At 38.8% G+C, this 21628-nt stretch overlaps 1 protein-coding gene across 2 annotated transcripts in view; it reads left to right on the top strand.

The window, feature by feature from the left end:
- The window catches only part of LOC131139792 (glypican-6-like), a 131451-nt gene that overhangs the window by 68587 nt on the left and 41236 nt on the right, over positions 1-21628 (top strand). For both annotated transcript variants that reach the window (XM_058089687.1, XM_058089686.1), the window contains 2 exons: positions 2248-2639; positions 16912-17077. In XM_058089687.1, the coding sequence (XP_057945670.1) occupies positions 2248-2639; positions 16912-17077 (558 nt within the window). The remainder of the gene's footprint in view (positions 1-2247; positions 2640-16911; positions 17078-21628) is intronic.

Raw genomic sequence — 21628 nt, forward strand, 5'->3', positions numbered from 1 at the left:
CCAACCTGATATAATTAATATATCATACATTAATATTATATTCTGTATAGGATCCTCATACATTGAGACGTAGTTGAAATTTGTGCAAAAGAAGGCAAAACCCACAAGCATCACTGAAATAACTGAAAACTGACAAGTGATAATACAGAAAAATGAAACAATGAAAACGAGACATGGACACCCATCCATTTATTTTCTATGCCACTTATCCTCATTAGAGTTGCGGCGGTATGCTGGAGCCTATCCCAGCTGACTTCAGGTGAGAGGCAGGGTACACCCCGGACTGGTTGGATACATAAAACAACAGCTATTGCATCTGTATATAAAATTATACAAAGTTTTTTTAGAGGGCTTCGTAGTCTAAATAGGTGTGTCCCAATGTTAGCTAGCTCATATTAACTCATTTTCTGGCATTATAATGCACAGAAAATGGAAATGTTTTTGTCTGTAGGCTTCATATTTGCACAATTATTTTAAATATTTGTTTTGTCTCCTGTGATTGGCTGGCGACCAGTTCAGGGTGTACCCCGCCTCTCGTCCAAAGACAGCTGGGGTAGGCTCCAGCACCCCCTGCGACCCTCGTGAGGATAAGCGGTAGAAAATCAATGAATGGATGAATGAATGTTTTTGTCTCCTGTGATTGGCTGGCGACCAGTTCAGGGTGTACCCCGCCTCTCGCCCGAAGACAGCTGGGATAGGCTCCAGCAGACCATCGCAACTCTAATGAGGATAAGTGGCATAGAAAATAAATGGATTGGTGTCCATGTCTCGTTTTCATTATCACTTGTGCATTTTCAGTTATTTCAGTGATGCTTGTGGGTTTTGGCTTATTGATATTTGGACTGCGTTCACACACTTACTGTCGAAATAATGAATTTCTACGAAGCAATACACTAAAATGACATACTGAAGTAAGCGAAGAGGTGTATAATAGGTACTAGGCATGGGCGTGTTTTTCTTCAATACTGTCAAGAAGCTAACCAGGCAGCAGTGCTCATGAGGAGAACAGCCCCAGAATGGTTTATTATCAGGCTTCAAGTGAAATGTTGACTCATGTGTCACATGCTTGTTTGCATAGAAAGTGGGAAGAAAAGATGACACGGAGCAACTAATTATGAGCTCACGATGGTGCATTAAGGAGCAAGGGACCCTGTTTACAAGGCATCAGTGACACTCCCCAGCTGATACCTCTTCTTTTCTCACTATGTTCATGTCTTAATGCCCCTGACTGCTCCCACATTGGTGGTGCAAACTCTTTTGAGTGGGAGAAGTCAACAGAAATATCTGACAGAGGTTACGACAGTATTTGTTGAATAAAAAAGCTGCTGACGTTCAGTCAAAGCTTGCACACTTGCAGAAATTACTTACCTGGCATTCTCTAAATGGTGTTGCTCTTACTGAGGTCAATGGACCAAACCACTGAGACGCAAAATGAGGGAGCATTGCTGTAGATGAACAAATATTTTAAAAAGTCTTGGTTTTTTTTTGTTTTGTTTTTTTACATCATACATCGCAGTTGCTTAATCTGGGGTTGACAACTTTTTTGGGGGATATAAACTTTCTTGCTGTGTTTTTCATAATAATCTAGGATTGACCTGATGACCATGCAGTGATTTAATATTATAATAATATAGCAAAATGAAATAAAACTAAGAAAAAAATACAGTGCATCATATTCAAATCCTGGCATTGAATGGCATTTGCTTTTATTAGTATCCTTTGTGTCTGATTAAACACTCATTAAAATATATTATAAACCCTGCACTGTGACTGTAAGGGAATTTATAGAAAAAAAGTGAGCTTTAAAATGTATTTTGGATAGAATCAAAGTAAAATATGCTTTATACTTTTTTGGTGTCTAACTTACATTATATCTCCATTCACATGCGTGAATGGAGCCACTTAAAAAAATCTGTCGACATACCAGTAGGTCTCTTGGAACTGCTGATACAGTGTTTCAGAAAGAAAATGGGAGTAAAATGGGAATATTACAGGCTAATTTGGATGCTAATGTATACGGTGCAAGTCTCTGTGTCTAAAAAGTAATGATGGGAGATTAAAATTAATGCTGTAGACTTTATTCCCATAATCATGCACCTACAGCATAGTACATGTGCATAAAGTGAGACAAACATTACACCTGGCAACTAATACATAAAACATAATTGGATATTGTAAATGTCTGCATTAAGACCTTATTTTTTGTCCTCTCTAATGGTCCTTCCTCTTTCACGTCAATCCATACAGAGTTTTTCTTGGAGCTCCTGGACAATTCCGAGAGGTCTCTGAACAGCATGTTCACAAGGACATTTGGAAAGCTGTACATGAAGAACTCAGAGGTGTTCCAAGACCTGTTCACTGAGTTAAAGCGCTACTACACGGGTGGCAACGTCAACCTGGAGGAGATGCTCAATGACTTCTGGTCCAGGCTGTTGGAGCGGATGTTCCAGTTATTGAACTCCCAGTACCACTTCACAGATGATTACCTGGAGTGTGTCAGTAAATACTCAGATCAACTCAAGCCCTTTGGAGATGTGCCCAGGAAACTGAAGGCTCAGGTCACCAGGGCCTTGATTGCTGCACGTACATTTGTCCAGGGCCTCATGGTCGGTCGGGAAGTAGCCAACAGGGTCGCCAGGGTGAGTTTTCTTTCCATTTCTTTTTTTTTTTTTCCTGATTCGGTGTTGTTGAAAACAGGTACAGTGTGACTGGAAATAAATAAATAAATATGAACTAGACTTCATATACTGTATCCATTTCCACACTCATATTCATACCTATGGACAATTTGGAGTCGCCAATTAACCTAACATGTTTTTAGAATGTTGGAGGAAACCAGAGTACCTGGAGAAAACTCATGCATGGACTTGCATCTCCACATGGGGAATCAAACCCGGGTCTTCCTGACTGTGTGGCCTGCTTGCTAATCACGTTTTTGACACCGTGCGGCCCTTTTTAATTTTTCCATAAATGTGATTATTGCATTTAATCATTTGCTTGTTTTCCACTATCCTCATGCACAACTTGCAGCAGGTCCATGAATTCTGATAGTTTAAGCTGGAATGCGCATTAAATCAATTTTATATAACTGTGGTTGTATTTTCCAGTGGAACAGAACTGCATTACACAGACGTGTTTCAAATAATGTATCTTATTGAAATACAAAATTCTGTCATTATTATATTGAGTGATTTTTTAAACTTTTAGACTGTTGCTGTGGAGATGGAGTTCACTCCTGCTTGGCGAGATGGTTTGTTGATCACTTGTATTCAATCACAGAACAAATAATGTATAATGCAGGAAATACTTACATGTGCACCTTTACATTCTAAATATAATTTGCCGCATGTGATGTTGCTAAAGTGTCAACACGGATTTCTTCTATTTATGAGGTGTGTTATGAAAGAGAAATAAGAAATAAACCTGCAGAGCCAGCTGCAGAACCAAGAGGGACAGCTTTTAAAAAAATGACTGGGATTGAATGATTTAACTACAAGCACAGGTATTACAGTTTGTTGAGGATTCTGTGTGTGCAGAGGCTGATATGCCATTAAAAAAGTTAGCCAAGCTCCATCTTTTTCTGAATTAGTTGGCAAAATCGTCCAATGATGTATTGCATCAATAAATGTAGGCATTTTTGCATTTAATTAATACTGGGAAATTAATTGTAAAAGGTTAAAAAATTGGAATAAAAAAATAAAATGTAACTGAAAAAAACACATTTGGAAAAAAAAGTGAAACGGAATTTGGGGAAAAAAAATGTGGGCCCTACTTTTATTACGCTAACAAAATAGGTGGGCACAAGTTCTTAAAGGCAAAGCGGCTATCAGAAAAGTTGAAAAAAGCAACACATCTGTCCTAGACCTAAAATGCACACTCTGTCAGGATCAAATCCCACATTCCCTGCCCCCTCATCAATTATGAAGTGCAGCCAGGAAACAGCGTGGTATTGCTGAAGGCTGTCAGGATGGTGAACGCCCATAAACTGGAGGTAAAAAGTAGCTCGACATGACAAATCACCTTGACCTAACAATTACCTTCACTTCACACTGCTTCCAGTGTACAGTGACTTTCTAGCATATCTCTGTATAGATGCATATGCGACATTGGCCGATTCATTATGGAATCAGACAATTTTAAGTCATGTCTTTGGCATTTTGCTGATTTCAGATGAGTTATGTCAAGAATTTGATCGACAGCGACAATGACTTTGCAAATGTGCCCCGAATGTGAGTCTCTCTGTAAGTCAGCACTGTTGCGGAGGTATGCTGAAGCCTATCCCAAATGTCTTTGGGTGATAGGTGGGGTAGTTTTGCAGAATTGTACCGCTTCTATCCTGTGCTTCCTATTTAAACTACTTAAACTTTGGGAAATTTCACTGAATAGTTTGATGTAGGGGCTGCACGGCAGTTGAGTAGTTAGCGCGCAGACCTCACAGCTAGGAGACCAGGGTTCAATTCCACCCTCGGCCATCTCTGTGTGGAGTTTGCATGTTCTCCCTGTGCATGCGTGGGTTTTCTCCGGGTACTCCGGTTTCCTCCCACATTCCAAAAACATGCTAGGTTAATTGGTGAATCCAAATTGTCCATAGGTATGAATGTGAGTGTGAATGGTTGTTTGTCTATATGTGCCCTGTGATTGGCTGGCGACCAGTTCAGGGTGTACCCCGCCTCTTGCCTGAAGACAGCTGGGATAGGCTCCAGCACCCCCGAGTTTGATGTAATAAATAAATAAACATGCACATCAATCAGTCTGATTGATTCTGAGGCATAATGTCAGTTGATTTCATTGCAAATTGAATGACAAATCAGAAAATCAAAAAAATTAGCACTAGAGAAAAATGAATGAGAAATATAAGAAGCTCAAAAATAACTAGTGGCTAAAGATGACCAACAAGCCTGGCTGATGTTTGATGTCATAAATTTGCCTGCTTGTGATGTGTTGCCGTTCTATCGGTCCTGTCTTCACTGTTTTTATAGACAAAAGTACAGCATTTCTTTAATTTTCTTAATAATTACCTGTTCATATTTGGCTGATGGGGTTGCTGCTTTAGATGTATCACTGATAGAGATTAAGATTAAGTAACTAGGGCACCTATGATGAGGGAGGGACTGGTCCTTCAACACAAACAGAGTGTAGGGACATCGGAACATCTTTTGATTTCAGTAAGTCCTTCACCGCAGCTATGAAAAAAATGCACTGTTTTCTTTTTATAACCTTGCAACAACTCGAAGCGCTCAGACGCGTTAATCAAAACCAACAATTTCTTTTGCATAGAATTCCATGTCTCTTCTCTTCAATCTCCACTGAATCAACAAAATAAAATATCTGAAAATTTACCGTCTATCTTAATTTATGTTCAGCAAATTTGGTTAGCGCCTCCACTCGGTTTAGGGGTCATATCAAACCTGTCTGAGTGGAGTTTTGATGTTCTTCTACAAGTACTCCTGTTTCCTCCCATAGTCCAGTTGAGTGTCAATTGTGTTTTTTCTGTATGTAACCCATGGCAAGTAGTGGCAATGCAGAAAGATGTTTTTCACGTTAATGTATTGTGACGCCGTACAGGTTAAAATGTGAAAAGTTGAAATGACTATCATTATACTGTATATTGTGTGATGTGCATGCCCTTTGATGACTAACTAGCCACTTTAAAGGATTCAACATTACTTTACTGAAGTAGAGGTTTTAAAATTGCGGTACATAAAATGCCCATTTACATAAAAAGCAAGCTTACAACCATCCGTCTGTTGAATTTTCTGCCTTTCCTTTGCATAGAATGATAAGCTGACAATGAGGAGCCATACATAATTACTGCTCATGCAGTGAAGTCAGAAAAAGAAAGATATCACTCCATAAAATGGGATTGCATTGCACTCGCAGTGAACACTCTCCTGGACCGTGTTCCTGGATTAAGAGCAGAATCTCTCTGGATTACAGTTTATGATGGCCATTAAGAGTTTTATCCAGGGGGTACTTAAAACACAGTCCAACCACATTAAGACCTGCTCAGAAAAGATTGTAGGGATTTGGACCTTTCGAACGGTTTAAAGTTTAGGCATTTAGAGCACTTATCACTTACTCTTGGCATGGAAAGCAGCGTCGTGCCTGCAGCATGTTTAGTCATGATGATGGAAAGAAGTAGGGTATTTTGTGCAGAAGGATTTGTATTTCCTGATGGTTTAATGCTGGTCTAATTACCACGAATCGGCAGATACTTTGTAACAGTCAGCCCCAAGCCGCTTTCTAATATTTACACGCAACGTAGGTACAGTAAAGCCTATCTAACATTATTGGCATGTTTTTTGCTGACAAGCTACAAATAAATATACTTTTCCTTGTGTCTTTTTAAGCACCATTCCATCTCACACTGGCGCTCAACATGACATTTTAGAAATTTATGACTGAAGGTGGTATTTGTGATTTTAGAATGTAATGTCCTTGCTTTAGCAGCCCTCTACCACAATACATTCAAAACAAACTTTATTAGTTGCAGCATAAGTAAGTCATCTTTATCCATCCAATCATCTTCTATACCGCTTATCCTCGTCGCGCGGGTATGCTGGAGCCTATTCCAGCTGACTTTGAGAGAGAGGCGGGGTGGGGTACACCCTGGACTGGTCGCCAGCCAATCACAGGGCACATATAGACAAACAACCATTCACACTCACATTCATACCTATGGACAATTTGGAGTCGCCAATTAACCTAGCATGTTTTTGGAATGTGGGAGGAAACCAGAGTACCCGGAAAAAAACACGCATGCACGGAGAGAACATGCAAAATCCGTACAGAGATGCTCGCAATTTTTATGTAGATTCAAAATATAAAATAAAACTGGAAAAATAAAACAAAGAATTATAGAGTAACTACTAAAGAAATGAGAGTTGTAGAAGAGTTGATACTAAAAATAGGACATTTTTTAAATATATTTTAATAGGAATGTTCTCATTGTCACAATTATTTGTATCATATTTAAAATTGTTTTGTGGGTATATAAACATGCCTATGTAACTAGCAACTTAAGCTGACAGATAACCGTAACAGATTTCAAAAGCAGCAACAGGTGGCCTAAAATACAAAGTCACATTCTTGAAAAAAAAATAATAAAAAAAGTAGGATCAAAGACTAGGTTTGCCTTAGGCCCCGAAATGACTAAATACGTATGCCTCAGTATGTTATTAAATCTCGATAGAATCTCATTATTCTACTACAAATGCACAAGTTAATTTGTTATGCATTAAACTTGAAAAGTTGAACATTTCTCAGCTGAAGCTCTCCATCCAAAGATTCATCACGCACACTTGTCTCTCACCGTCTCTCTCGCCGTCTGTCTGGTCCTCTCGAGCTGGCTCACAGCGCTCACAGCTTGCTAGGGATGAGGCCTTGGCCTCATGTGCTGTGACGGCAGATGGCAACTGGCTCAAAAGGGTTTGGCACATCATTGGGAAATGTGCAGCAGCAAAGACGTCCTTTTTAATTAAAAGATTTTGATCTGTGGTGAACTGCAGAATGTTGGAAGAATGACTGACAGCATGTGCTTTGAACTGCAAAGACATAATATGAAAGGATAATAAAGAAATGGACTATGGACTACTTGCGACACAAAAATATATATATTTCGTTGTAGGGTGTGTGTGTGGGAGGGGGGCGTATTTCCCTTATTTTGTCTTATTTTTCTGGAAAACTGCCCTTATTTGTTGGCAGGTATGGATAGGGAAAAAAATCTCTGTTGTTGCTGTTTAATGATTTGTACCATTGTCAACATTTTTATCCCTTGATTCAGCTGAATATCACCACATCTTTATTGAACATGTTTTTGAACGGATTGTCAGCGCCAATGTTGTGACATTTGCTCACGGATGTCTGGTAAACACATGAGATCTGTTTCACTATCACAAGTGGACGGAGAATGCTATTTTATTTGAGAGGCACTGAGGCAGATGGACAACAATGTAGTCTATGCATGTCTTGTAACCACAAGAGACAGTAAATAGCTTGCGGTGCTGTGCCACTAGCACAGGCCTGGCTTTTAACATGTTTGCTCATGTCTTGCTGAATTAAAGAAACAGTCCCAACTGCTGCCCGAGACATGCCACATAACATGGTTCATGTCAGGCTAAATCAGCGGGGCCGTCCCCTACTGCACAAAAGCCGGTCAATTGAGCTGACTCATACTGGTCACGAGGGGAACCTGTGCGGTTTCATCAACACACGTGGAATATTCTGACAGACTCAGACAAACATTGATTTGGCAGCTGTCTTTCTGGAATCATCTTAGGCAGCATCTTACATCGAACATTTGGACTACAGAGAGACTCGCAAATCAAGGATTGATGAAATAACAATGTTTTTAAAAAGTGAAGCAACAGTCAGTGAAGTAGGCACCATACCAGGAACCTTGTTGTTGTTTTGTTTTGTTTTTTTATCAAAAATTGTCTTCCATTGATCACAAAGAAATAGAGTGGTCAAATGTCCTGTTTTGGGCGGCATGGCGGTCGAGTGGTTATCGCGCAGACCTCACAGCTAGGAGACCAGGGTTCAATTCCACCCTCCGCCATCTCTGTGTGGAGTTTGCATGTTTTCCCCGTGCATGTGTGGGTTTTGTCCGAGTACTCCGGTACTCCGGTTTCCTCCCACAATTGACGACTCCAAATTGTCCATAGAATGTGAGTATGAATGTGAGTGTGAATGGTTGTTTGTCTATATGTGCCCTGTGATTGGCTGGCGACCAGTCCAGGGTGTACCCCGCCTCTCGCCCGAAGACTGCTGGGATAGGCTCCAGCATCCCCCGCGACCCTCGTGAGGAAAAGCGGTAGAAAATGAATGAATGAATGAAAATGTCCTATTTTCGCTGTCCTATGTCCTGTTTTCATATCCTGTCCTTGCCATCATTTTTAAAAAGTGACAAAAATGTACTGGTTTTCATTGTCTTTCATGTAAATATAGATATGTTTCTGTGTGTCGAAATAATATCTATTTTATTGACATCATTATATTGAAAAGTTTGTTAAAGAAGGATCTGCATACGTATATGACTAATATTTCATACTTTTTCCATATGTATTTGTCCAGTAAGAAAAGAGCATCATTGTTCTTACAGACCCTTGAGAGACACTTGTTCTATAATTAATTAATTCTAGAGATTTTAAAGTTATTTTTGCAGTTACGTCCGATATTTTGCCCATAACCGATATCTCGATATTGTCCAACTCTCGATTTCCAATTACCAATATCATCATTTACCGACACCGATATGTGTAACCTGATATCTCCTGTAGTGGAATGAACACATGTGTTATGAAGCAAAAAATATTGCTTTTAGGCATTCATTGTTGTCATATTCATTATATTTTTCAGGTAACACACTTGTAGTGGTACAGGCCAATATAATTAACAAGAAATGGAATAACCAAGAGGGCTGCACGGCGGCCTAGTTAGCGCGCAGGCCACACAGCTAGGAGACCCGAGTTCGATTCCACCCTCAGGCATCTCTGTGTGGAGTTTGCATGTTCTCCCCGAGCCATACTTTAAATGCATTGAAATTATAAGGCATCTTTGAATAAATGTTGATTATTATTTCAGTCACCCTATATAGAAACAAACCAGACTTTAAAAATAGTTCATCTAACAATTTATAATCCATACAATCTATAAACAAGTGGCTGATGTTGTCATGCAGACAGAACAAAAAAAAAACATGACGATTTGTATTTGTAACAGTTACAGAAATTTGCTTGAAGATCTTTAAATAGTCTGAGATAAAAGGAGCGTAACCTATGATTAGTTTCAAGTATAGAAATAAAATCTAACAACGCATTAAATTTCATGAGTCAATTCCTCCTTGCATTAAAGCACATGCATATCATTCAGTCAAGAAATCTTTATTGTCTCTGAGTGATACAGTGAAACATAAAAGCCTTGTAAAGCCACATTATACCAAGTCTATATCAAGTCTAAAATGTCCAGCTAGGAGACCTGGATTCGATTCCCCACTCGGGCATCTCTGTGTGGAGTTTGAATGTTCTCCCCGTGCATGCGTGGCTTTTCTCCGGGTTCTCCGGTTTCCTCCCACATTCCAAAAACATGCTAGGTTAATTGGTGACTCCAAATTGTCTATAGGTATGAATGTGAGTGTGAATGGTTGTTTGTCTATATGTGCTCTGTGATTGGCTGGCCACCAGTTCAGGATGTACCCCGCCTCTCACCTGAGTAAGAACAATGTTACACTTACATTAAATGTATTAAACGAACTGTAGAAAAAAATGATTATAAATATTAAAAAATGAATATATATATAGAAAATATATATAGAAAATGCATTTAGAATACAGTTCAATTGATACATATTGATATGTAGTTGCATATTATTTTATTTATATATGTATGTATGAATTTCTTTCTTTATTTCTTTCTTTATTTTTAACCATGACTGCTGAGGCTCAGCGAGTGTTTGTACATAATACATATTAAACATTAGCGCACTTCAGCGCAACAGAAGGTAAATGTTTGCAGAGGGTTCCGGGATTTACTGTAACCTTCTGTCAGCATATTCGAGATACTTGTAGGGAATTACTGACCACAGGAAGGGATCATTTTTTCTTCCCATATCCAGTAGTGGTCATTATGGAAAGTCACGTTTCTACAAGACATTGTGTAAGTCATGTTTGTCTTTGAAGCAGATGGCAGTCTGTTTTGCACAGTGGCAGATCACTCATATTGCTATTGACATTAATGGTTGTGTAATTGAGTGGGGCCAGTAGCTCAGCAATCCAGTCCCACACCCGTGTCCAATCACTGTGAAGGAAATGCACTTGGTGACAAAAAATTATGACAAAGTGACTAAGACAAATCTTTGGCATCAGTCAGTCTGTCTCAACAGTGTTGTCCTTGATGGGCCTCGGAAGTTTACAAAGATATGGTTATTTCTCACAAGCAATTTTCATCATCAACTTGTACATCAATGATATCGCCAAAGTTACGAAAGACTTAAAGCTGGTATTATTTGCGGATTATACCACTGCTTATTGTTCTGGAGGGAGTACAGACGAAATCATTAGAAAGGTCAGAGATTATAATGATAATAGATTGTCCTTGAACCCAAGTAAAACTAAAATCATGCTGTTTGGTAACAGCAGACAGGACACACACCAGCAAATACAAATAGACGGTGTGGACATTGATAGGGTGAACGAAACTAAATTTCTGGGGATCACAATAGATGAAAATATGAGCTGGAAACCTCATATTACAAATATATAACATAAGGTGGCCAGAAATATTTCAGTATTGTAATTTTTTCTCAATCAGAAATCACTCCACACTCTTTATTGCTCTCTGGTTCTACCATATCTTACTTATTGTGTGAAAATATGGGCTAATAACTATAAAAGCAATCTTCACTCGCTAAATGTACTGCAAAAAAGGTCAGTAAGGATAATTCATAATGCCGCCTACAGAGAACATACTAACTCCTTATTTCTAAAATCACAAATACTTCAACTTGCTGATATAGTTCATCTTCAAACAGCTAAAATAATGCATAAGGCTAAAAATAACCAATTGTTGAGGAGAAATGTGATCTCAGGGAAGAAGTACATTTGAAACACTTCTATGCTAGGACTACGTTAAAAAGCCATAGCATTTCAGTATGTGGAATCAAACTATGGAATGGATTGAGTAAGGACCTCAAACAATGCACAACGATGAGCCAATTCAAGAAACAATACAAGCAGTTGATGTTTGCTAAATACAAGGATGAAGAGTCTTGAACCAGTCATGATGTGCTATATATATCACTATATTGACACTTACTATGGTACACATTATGTCATTGGATGGTCATATCACCTTGTACTTTGGTACGAGGTGCATTATTTAAAAAAAAAACTAAAAAAAAAACAAAAAAAAACCTTAAACTGTATTATGGAAAGCAGGAAGTGAACAAATGTAAAAGTATGATTGTAAAAGTACCAGATGGAGGGGTAGGATTTAATAAGCTTTACTTCTTCCTACTCCTTTTGGACATGTGGAACTGTGAACTGATTATGTGATGCATTCAATTGTAATCTGATGCATGTTCAAATGAAATAAAACCATTACCATTACCATTTTCAACTGTTCTCTAAAGGGAGTTAACACAGTCTGTGCATGACAACATCCAGTCTGGTCTTGATAATATGGTATGAGTATTTTATTAGAAATCATGATATCAGGAAAGGATATCATCTTCCCAGGCCAGACCTTTCTACTTTAACCAATAATAAGGATACGTTATTGGTCGCTTGACAGATGAACATCTCATATAGGTTAATGAGCATGCTGCTCTCTCTGCTTCCACTCTCATTATAGTATTGCTTAATCTGTCTCACGCACAATTACCCACAACATGCAATGTTATCATAGCACTTAAACATCAGAAGAGTAGATTAGTGCCTGTTAATCTCACACTGAATCGGAGGCATCTTGTTTCCCAGAACTGCCCTCAGCCTGCTGTGAAATATTCCAGTCACTCAACTGTAAAGAAGTACTAACAAGATTATCAGATTACCCTTCATGCACGGCACACAGCAACTGTTTTGCACAGCCGCGACAACGATATCGCCCTGCAAGACCACCGTGTTAGAAGGCTGTGTGCAACTTTTTTCCATTTTCTTTTTGTCATTGCTTTTACTTGATGGCTCAAGCTGGCGAGTAAAGGCAAAAGCAAAACAATGACAAGCCCACAGCATGCGACGTTGACTACTCCATATGTGATCCCACATCCTGCTAACACTGTAATGTAATCGTAACACTGTAATGTGTACATAATTGAATAGAACTTTAAAAAGGCACATTGCGCTGTTTTAATTTACATCGTGGTTTTTGTTTTGATCAGTGGTGTAATCGACTTAGAGAGTTGATGTCATATCATCTCCTTGGTGTGTCCTCTTGTGTTTGCCTGAACATAGAAAGGTTAACGAGGGCATGTTAAACAAACAAGCTTTTCGTATACAAACTGTGTGAATAGCTTATTGTTATTGCCTCGACTCACCAACTTGAGCCATCAAGTAAAAGCAATGAAAAAAAGAAAAAAGCAACGACAAAATGGAAAAATAATATGAATATTTGTAAATTATTATGATGTATGTTATACATTTTTGTTATAGATACACACATATCCCCTTCATTTTTGGCACCCGTGTGATTCCATAGCAGGATGGTCCAAAATAGTTCATTCATTCATTCATTTTCTACCGCTTTTTCCTCATGAGGGGTCGCGGTGGTGCTGGAGCCTATCCCAGCTGTCTTTGGGCGAGAGGCGGGGTACACCGTGGACTGGTCGCCAGCCAATCACAGGGCACATATAGACAAACAACCATTCACACTCACATTCATACCTATGGACAATTTGGAGTCACCAATTAACCTAGCATGTTTTTGGAATGTGGGAGGAAACCGGAGTACCCAGAGAAAACCCACCCATGCACGGGGAGAACATACAAACTCCACACAGAGATGGACGAGGGTGGAATTGAACCCTGGTCTCCTAGCTGTGAGGTTTGCGTGCTAACCACTCGACCGCCGTGCCATCCAAAATAGTTATTAGACATTATTCTTCTGGAAGAAAGTTTTTGTACATATTCATTTATCTATATTTTTGTCGTTACAGCATAGAAAAGCTATTTACAATGTATTAATATTATTATATTACTGAGCCAAGACCCCTTTAGTCACCTTTACATTATATAGTAGACAAAATAAGAGTAAATAACCAATTTGAAACATAAATAAAAATTGTGCTCATTAAGGATTTTTATTCGGCCTTATTCTTGAAAAACTGTGAATGAAGCGCAAAGTGGCAAGTGACGACTGCATTTGATTTATGATAAGTAAATAAAAAATTATGCATCTGCTAACATGATTTGCAGCAAAATATCTCCACTAAACTTGTGACTATTATGTCTCACTAGTTACGCTTGCAAGTTGGGATTTGATTTTGTTTTGGGTAGAAAAAGACATGTATGGTGTAAGAACTCATATCATCACATCTACTACTTCTCACAATAATTCATAATTTGAAAAAATATGTAGGTTTCAGGATTTTCACATTTTTGTCACAAATTCAGCTTAGATTTCAAACCATTTAATTAAAATGGAACCAGACAACGGCGTCCCACAAACCATTGTAATTAATGGCATTTTTATAACCGCTGTATAGCCATATTAATGCTTGGCGTCCAACAAACCTGCCTTAATAGTGATTGCTTTGGAATGCATTCAGTGTAGGCTGTTTGTGTGGTGTTTAATGTGTATAACAATGTAACCTTTTTAACTGTACTGTATTCCGAGAGTGACATAAACAATTTGCCAGAACACAAGTCGATGACATGGAGCAGTGGAACATAATATTAAGCAACTGAGTTGTAGTAACTTTCTTATAAGATGTTGTGTGATGTCAGTGGAAGATTGCAAATGTCGAAGATGTTAAATTTGATCCTTGCTGCCAGCTGCCAAATTGGCAGCACGTGCACTAATAGCATCCATGTCACATTGGTTGCTTCTTTCCTTGTTTTCCTTCATCTCCTTGTTTTCCCACACAATAACACACACAGGATCTGCTTATTGCACCAAATCAAAGACAAACCGCAGTGATAACAACAGACAAGAAGTTAGACAGATCCGCATGTTGACTCTACTGTTATTAAAATAGACAGTTGTATTTTTTCCCTATTTCTTGTGACTTTTATCTTTAGTTTGTATTTGTATCACTGGGTTTGTGGTATGCACCTGCCAGTTTCTTCTATGTTTCTTTTAATATTCGATCTGTAACATGGACAATGAGAGCGTAACATCAGCAGCAGTCATCTACTACACAGACACGTGCTGTGAATAGCCTAGTTATAGTCTCTACTATATAGTATGTACATATATACTATATATGCATATATATATATATATATGTGCCCTGCTTTTACCCATGTTGTAGCTGTGTATAAACAAATGTATGTTGTTTGTATTTTAATGTATCTTTTACTCTGTTTACTTGCTTTTATTCAACCCCATTTTTTTCTGTAAAGCGTCTTTGAGTATTTTCAAAAGTGCTATACAAATAAAATGTAATAAAATATATATATATATATATATATATATATATACCGTATTTTCTGGACTCTAAGTCGCTCCTGAGTATAAGTCGCAGAAGACCAAAAATTCATAATTAGGTAGAAAAAAACATACATAAGTCGCATTTTTTGCGGGTAATTTATTTTACAAACAACTTGACCAAAACAGACATTACGTCATGTGGAAGGCAGGTTCTAACAATAAAAGAATAGAGAACAGGCTGAATAACACAATGGTTATTCAGCTACACAAAAAATAAACATGAACAGAAAAGGTGTCCAGTGTTTATGTAAATAAACATTTTTTTCATTTATAAGTCGCTCTGGAGTATAAGTCGCAGAAATAGCCAACCTATGAAAATTATGGAAAATACGTTGTATATACTGGATCTATCAATACTATCTCTTTTGTTGTTTTTCTACCAAAGTACATGGTCTACATGAATTCACATATCCTGAAGTGTGCGTTTAAAGAATTTATTTTATTTTTCATTTAAAAATAATAATAATAGGTGCCTTTCAGGACACTCAAGGTCACACAAAGGACATACATACCAAACCAAGGAATGCAGTACTCAATCCAAAATGAAATGTAACAGTAGTAAAAAATAAAAACCAAAAAAGGTGTAGCAACCTTTCCAACTCAATAATAAGTCACTTCACTGCCTAATTATTACGTTTGCTATTGCAACCTGGTGGTTATGTGTACTGTTGTGTTAAATAGTTTTGTGGTTTCCGACTGTCTGTCTTGTTGGCGGCGGCACGGCAGTCGAGTGACCTCACAGCTAGGAGACCAGGGTTCAATTCCACCCTCTCTGTGTGGAGTTTGCATGTTCTCCCCGTGCATGCGTGGGTTTTCTCCGGGTACTCCGGTTTCCTCCCACATTCCAAAAACATGCTAGGTTAATTGGCGACTCCAAAAATGTGAGTGTGAATGGTTGTTTGTCTATATGTGCCCTGTGATTGGCTGGCGAACAGTCCAGAGTGTACCCCCCCCCCTCCCCCTCGATCGAAGACAGTTGGGATAGGCTCCAGCATACCACCGACACTAGTGAGGATAACAAACTCAGAACTGAGGGCCACCTGTAGGGGTGCATCATGGTTCTTCCTTCATCAAGTTACTGTTATTTTAACGAGTCAATAAATAAATTAGTTCTCATCACACAATATAAATTCAAGTAACATTTAAAATCACAACAGGGGAATACCTTCCATGATATTGAGCCTCACGTAGAACATTATTGGTCAAACTGTCACTGAAAATAATAATGTGCGGTGAGTAAAGTCAACTCTTTAGAATGCAGCCGGCGGTCTCCCATCTTATGATCGCTCTGTCAGATGTGCTACCACTCTAACACACCGTCTCCAGAGTACATGCTGGACACCATCTAAAGTCAAGCATGAATACAGAGGCTGACAGGCCAATTATCAGATGTACTCTCCGTTCTGCATCCCCACCTCTGAGGGGAAGCAGATGTGAGAATTCTGTCACTTTCACTCAAGCAGCTGCAGTGACATGTCCCAACAATAAAAGCTGCAGCCTTCATAAAAGATCACGATGGACAGACCTGGAGACCTAATGTTGTCACACAGTTTCAACTAGTGACGTTTGCAATTCCGGACTCGGGGTGTATGAACACTTTGACATGTGGAGGAGAATTCAGCATGAATTCAGTTATAGCTACATTAAATTATAGCTGAAGATGTTGGATTGAAATGTGTATCTACATATGTCACTTTTCATGGTGCTCAATACTCTCTGCATGTTCAGTAATGCAAACCGATTTTAAATAATGTCTCTGCTCTGCAGGTGAATGTTGCTCCAGCGTGTGTCCGAGCCTTGACCAGGATGCTTTACTGCCCATACTGCCGCAACATGCCTGGGCTGAAGCCCTGCCAAAACTATTGCCAAAATGTAATGAGGGGCTGTCTAGCTAACCAGGCTGACCTTGATCCAGAATGGAACGTCTTTATTGGTAAGTCAAAAAAAACAGTGTAATCTCGTGTCTGGGCAACTGTTTTTCTTCCATAGCTCACACTTCCAAGTCAGCACGTTACTTTTTCATTGCTCTGTCTTGGAATAGTCTCTGTGGGAATTCACTCGGATGTGCTACGTTTTGGTTCTGCTCTGAAGGATTTACAGAGACAAAACTGAAATCGTATTTGTGCGTCTATTCCCTCTTTTTTTTTCAGTTTGTGTGTATGTGTGTGCGCAATGGTGTTTTCCATTGCAGGGACCCAGGCTGAGTGCTTAAAGCTGGCTGTGGTCCCTGCTGTTTGGGGTTGATAAAGGAGACCAGATCCGAGGCAAACATATTTTCTGTCGAGTTTCCAGCAGTGCTTGGTGAGTAATAGAGCACTGGAGCACTGTGGCTGTAAGTAGCTGCTTGCTGAAAGCCTGACTGTTAAATGGATACAAAGAAGCCACATTGAATGATCCCTCTAGATTTTTTTTTTTTTTTTGCACACTAATGCTTTGTTGTTCATACACCGCCATCACACTAGCTTTTTGGTTTAAATAAGGTGAATTTTATGTGTGTCAAGAAAAACATACTTCTGAGCTACTGGATGCTTTGTGACAAGTCTGTACTCCGAAAAGCCGACAGACAGCATAGCACGTGTTCTCTCTGGTGGCACTTCTGACTCCACATATCAACACAGCCCCCCCAGTGCACTGAATGAAATGTCTCTCGGCTTCATGACATCTGTTAAAAAGTTAGTGTCTTGTTCGGTTGTGAAGAGGCAAATCCATCGTCGCAAAGGGACGGTGTTCTTGACAGTAATGGGAAATGCTGCTGTTGTAACAGAATGTTGAATCCAGTTAGAGGAAGAGCACCCTTGAGATGTTGACAACTGTGCAATTTAATTGTACGGTACTCGTGTTTTGTTTGGATGTTGTTGTCTTTTCTTGTTGTTGTAGAAAAACAGTGTTTTGAACATTTTTGATTACAAATTGGCAGAAGCAAGGCGCACTAGATGCCACTGGTTAAAAAAAAGTTTCATTATGCATTTTATAATCAATACAATATAGTGATTCAATCACAACATTAATATTTACAGAACAGACCTGTCTCCTAATCCAAAAAATGCTGTAATTTGAACGGTATTTTATTGTATCAAAATATATTAATGAATTTTCACTGTTTTGTGGTGGACTGCATTCTATTATTTGTGCATGTTTGTGCAAAATGTACGTATTTTTGGTCAGAATTAAACATTTTTCAAGCATAGTGACTAAATAATCTTTAATAATGTAAAATACAAATATAAAACATTTTCTATTACTATGTCCACTACTGTATGTTGCGTAATACAAGTGCAAAGGGGACTATAGGGGTGCTATTTTACATCTAGAGGGCTCTGATTATGTTAAGAAGTGTATTTAGAAGGTGGTAAATAGTTTTTTTCTAGGCTCTAAGTATAAACATATTTAGAAATAAGGAATTCTACTTGGCAAATTCGCTGGAACCAATTAACCGTGATAAATGAGGGATTATTGTATTGGTGCCTCTTGTGCTAAGCTAGATAAATCAATTTCATGAGAAATTGAAAATAAAATGAGCATCCAAACAGAAATAAAGGGGCTATGGTTTAATTGATATTGTTGGTTCACTACTATATTTTAACCACAAAAATCACTATTTTGTGACAGCTGAGGTAAGAGGAGACGTTGCCACTCCATGTCTTTATTCTTTTACATTTAAATGATTTCACTTCATGTGGCATTTTGGCTGCAAAAGTTACTACGCAACCTGCAAAATATTGATCCACCTTTCAAAATCCTAAATTAAATATATATACTGTATCACAGGTCAGCACAAGAGGAAAACTTTGTATTATAGACATTTATAGATCATGAGTAGACAGTCTGTCATCACCATCCATTCAAATAATCACATATTAGAAAAGGGTAGAGGAGAGGAGCTTTTTTCAATTTTTCTTCACAGGCACTTAATGGCATTTATCTGTGGACTTTGTTCATGCTGAAATGTCACAATCAATAGTATTGATTGGTAAGACCACAAGAGAAAAGAGTTGAGGCTTTACTTCCACAGCACGGAAAAAGTAAATTGAGATTTAAAAATTCTAGTACGTATTTCACGGTTCATTAGCATCAAATGCACATACAAGTTAAATACATTACTGAAGCAATAATGTAATAATTTCACATTTTGTTAGTCTCCCTCCCATAAGAACAACACATAACTCATAAAAACAGTCTTGAATGGCATTTTACTATAGAGAATCATGTGATGTTTTTGAAATGAAGAAGGGATTGGACAACCGCCAATCATAGTACAAATTGTCACGGGGTCACAGGTATGCTGGAGGCGATCCCAGCTGTCTTTGAGCGAGAGGCGGGGTACACCCTGGACTGGTCGCCAGCCAATCACAGGGCACATATAGACAAACAACCATTCACACTCACATTCATGCCTGTGGACAATTAAAAAATTAACCTAATATGTTTTTGGAATGTGGGACGAAACCCACGCACACACAAAGCTGTGTGGCCTGCATGCTAACCACTCTACCACCGTGTAGCCTGCATGCAAAGTTGTTTCATTAAACTTATTTCTTCTGAACTACAAATAAAGTTGATTCTTTGTTTGTTCAATTTAATATTTTATCTCGGCAAATGCCTTTCAAAGTTTAGACAGCGTAATAATCACATCCACACTCACTTCTACCTGTTATCTTGTAGTTAGGACAACTTGTTTATTTATCACAAATCGTTCCTCCATCACACATTCTGACACACTGACAGATAAGTGACCAAGTTCGAATGAGTCCTGAGTGTCATGAGTAGTCATTTAATGAAGATTAACATACTCTGGTGGCATCGAGGATACATGAATCGCTATGCAGTGCACCGCTTGTGACTGTTTTGGGGACAGGATGAAACTGGTGCTGCTCAGTGACAACACAGAAACTGCACAATAATACGTACTTTCACTTTTGAGTCCAGAGCAGTCTCCAACAATGCCAGAAAAAGTACCTAGATTTATGCACGGAAAAAGTCGAACACCTTGAGTGCTGACACTCACTGGAGTGAGACATCCACATCAACATGCAAGTGGAATCCAGTCTATGTTGGTATGAACAATGTGTTTGTTTTTGATATGGTGCTTGAAATGAATATTGATTTTTTTTTATTTTTATGCTGTATACAGGCCAGCCCTGTACAATGTTACAGTATGACCATTATGATTGTTCAAATCTCAGCACTTCCTGTGAAGAGCTTAAAATCCTTACTATTCAATGCATTAGACCATTAATTAATTCATTCATTCATTCATTTTCTACCGCTTATCCTCACTAGGGTCGCGATGGGTGCTGGAGCCTATCCCAGCTGTCTTCAGGCGAGAGGCAGGGTACACCCTGGACTGGTCAATCACAGAGCACATATAGACAAACAACCATTCACACTCACATTCATACCTATGGACAATTTGGAATCGACAATTAACATAACATGTTTTTGGAGTGTGGGAGGAAACCGGAGTACCTGCACATGGAGAACATGCAAACTCCACACAGAGATGGCCGAGGGTGGAATTGAACCCGGGTGTCCTAGCTGTGAGGTCTGCGCGCTAACCACACGACCGCTGTGCAGCCCTGCATTAAACCAGGGATTCTAAAATGTGTCAATCTTTTTAAACCTTAATGTGATTATCACCGACTGTTGTGCTTTGTGGCGCTCGTCCCTCTCTCTCGCTTTTTCTCTCTCCTGTAGTTGGGTGCTTAGCTGGAAATGGGACAGCTGGACACACCTGCACCTAATCAGGCAACCCCCTACCTAGGCTGAGTGGACGCAGCCGTGTGCTGCTGGCTCCTCACTCTTCCCTCCAGAAGCTACCTGTGCTACATCCAGTCTGCCAGCTATCTCAGCAGCGCTTTCAAGTACTATGGCTCAGCAGAAACCCTCACCTAGTCACGGTATTGTCCAGCTGTCCCTTTTTCCAAGGCAGAGGACCATTTCGGACTCTGTCGCAGCTGCCGCCAACGCCCAAAGTACTTTTCTTTTGTTTCGCTCGCAAAACACAGAGAATAAAATTCTCTTAAAGTGCTCCACTCGGGTTTAACAAGAGAGATCTATACGGCTCCCTCTTGTCCAATTGCTGATGAGATAAAGTCACTTGGAAAACTTTGCTTAAGTACTGAATGTTGTCTTTTGGGAAAAATACAGTGAACAAGGCTGACCAATTATTTCCCTGTTTGCCATCATTGTATGGTTGCATGAATCACCAACTTCACACATATTAAAAAAATAATTATATTTATTTATTCATTTAATTATATATATATATATATATATATATATATATATATATATATATATATATATATGTTTTACAGATCATTTACACATATACACAGTACGCATATAGTAGGGTAATACTAAATATAGCAACTTTTGATCAATCCATGTCCATTTCATGGGCGTACAGATACAGTTCATATTTTCCATATTTCCATATTTTTGATTGTAGAAAGGTTTTGTATTCCATTTTTGGGTAATAGGT

Source organism: Doryrhamphus excisus, chromosome 12, assembly GCF_030265055.1.
Source record: "Doryrhamphus excisus isolate RoL2022-K1 chromosome 12, RoL_Dexc_1.0, whole genome shotgun sequence".
In the NCBI taxonomy this organism is placed as follows: domain Eukaryota; kingdom Metazoa; phylum Chordata; class Actinopteri; order Syngnathiformes; family Syngnathidae; genus Doryrhamphus; species Doryrhamphus excisus.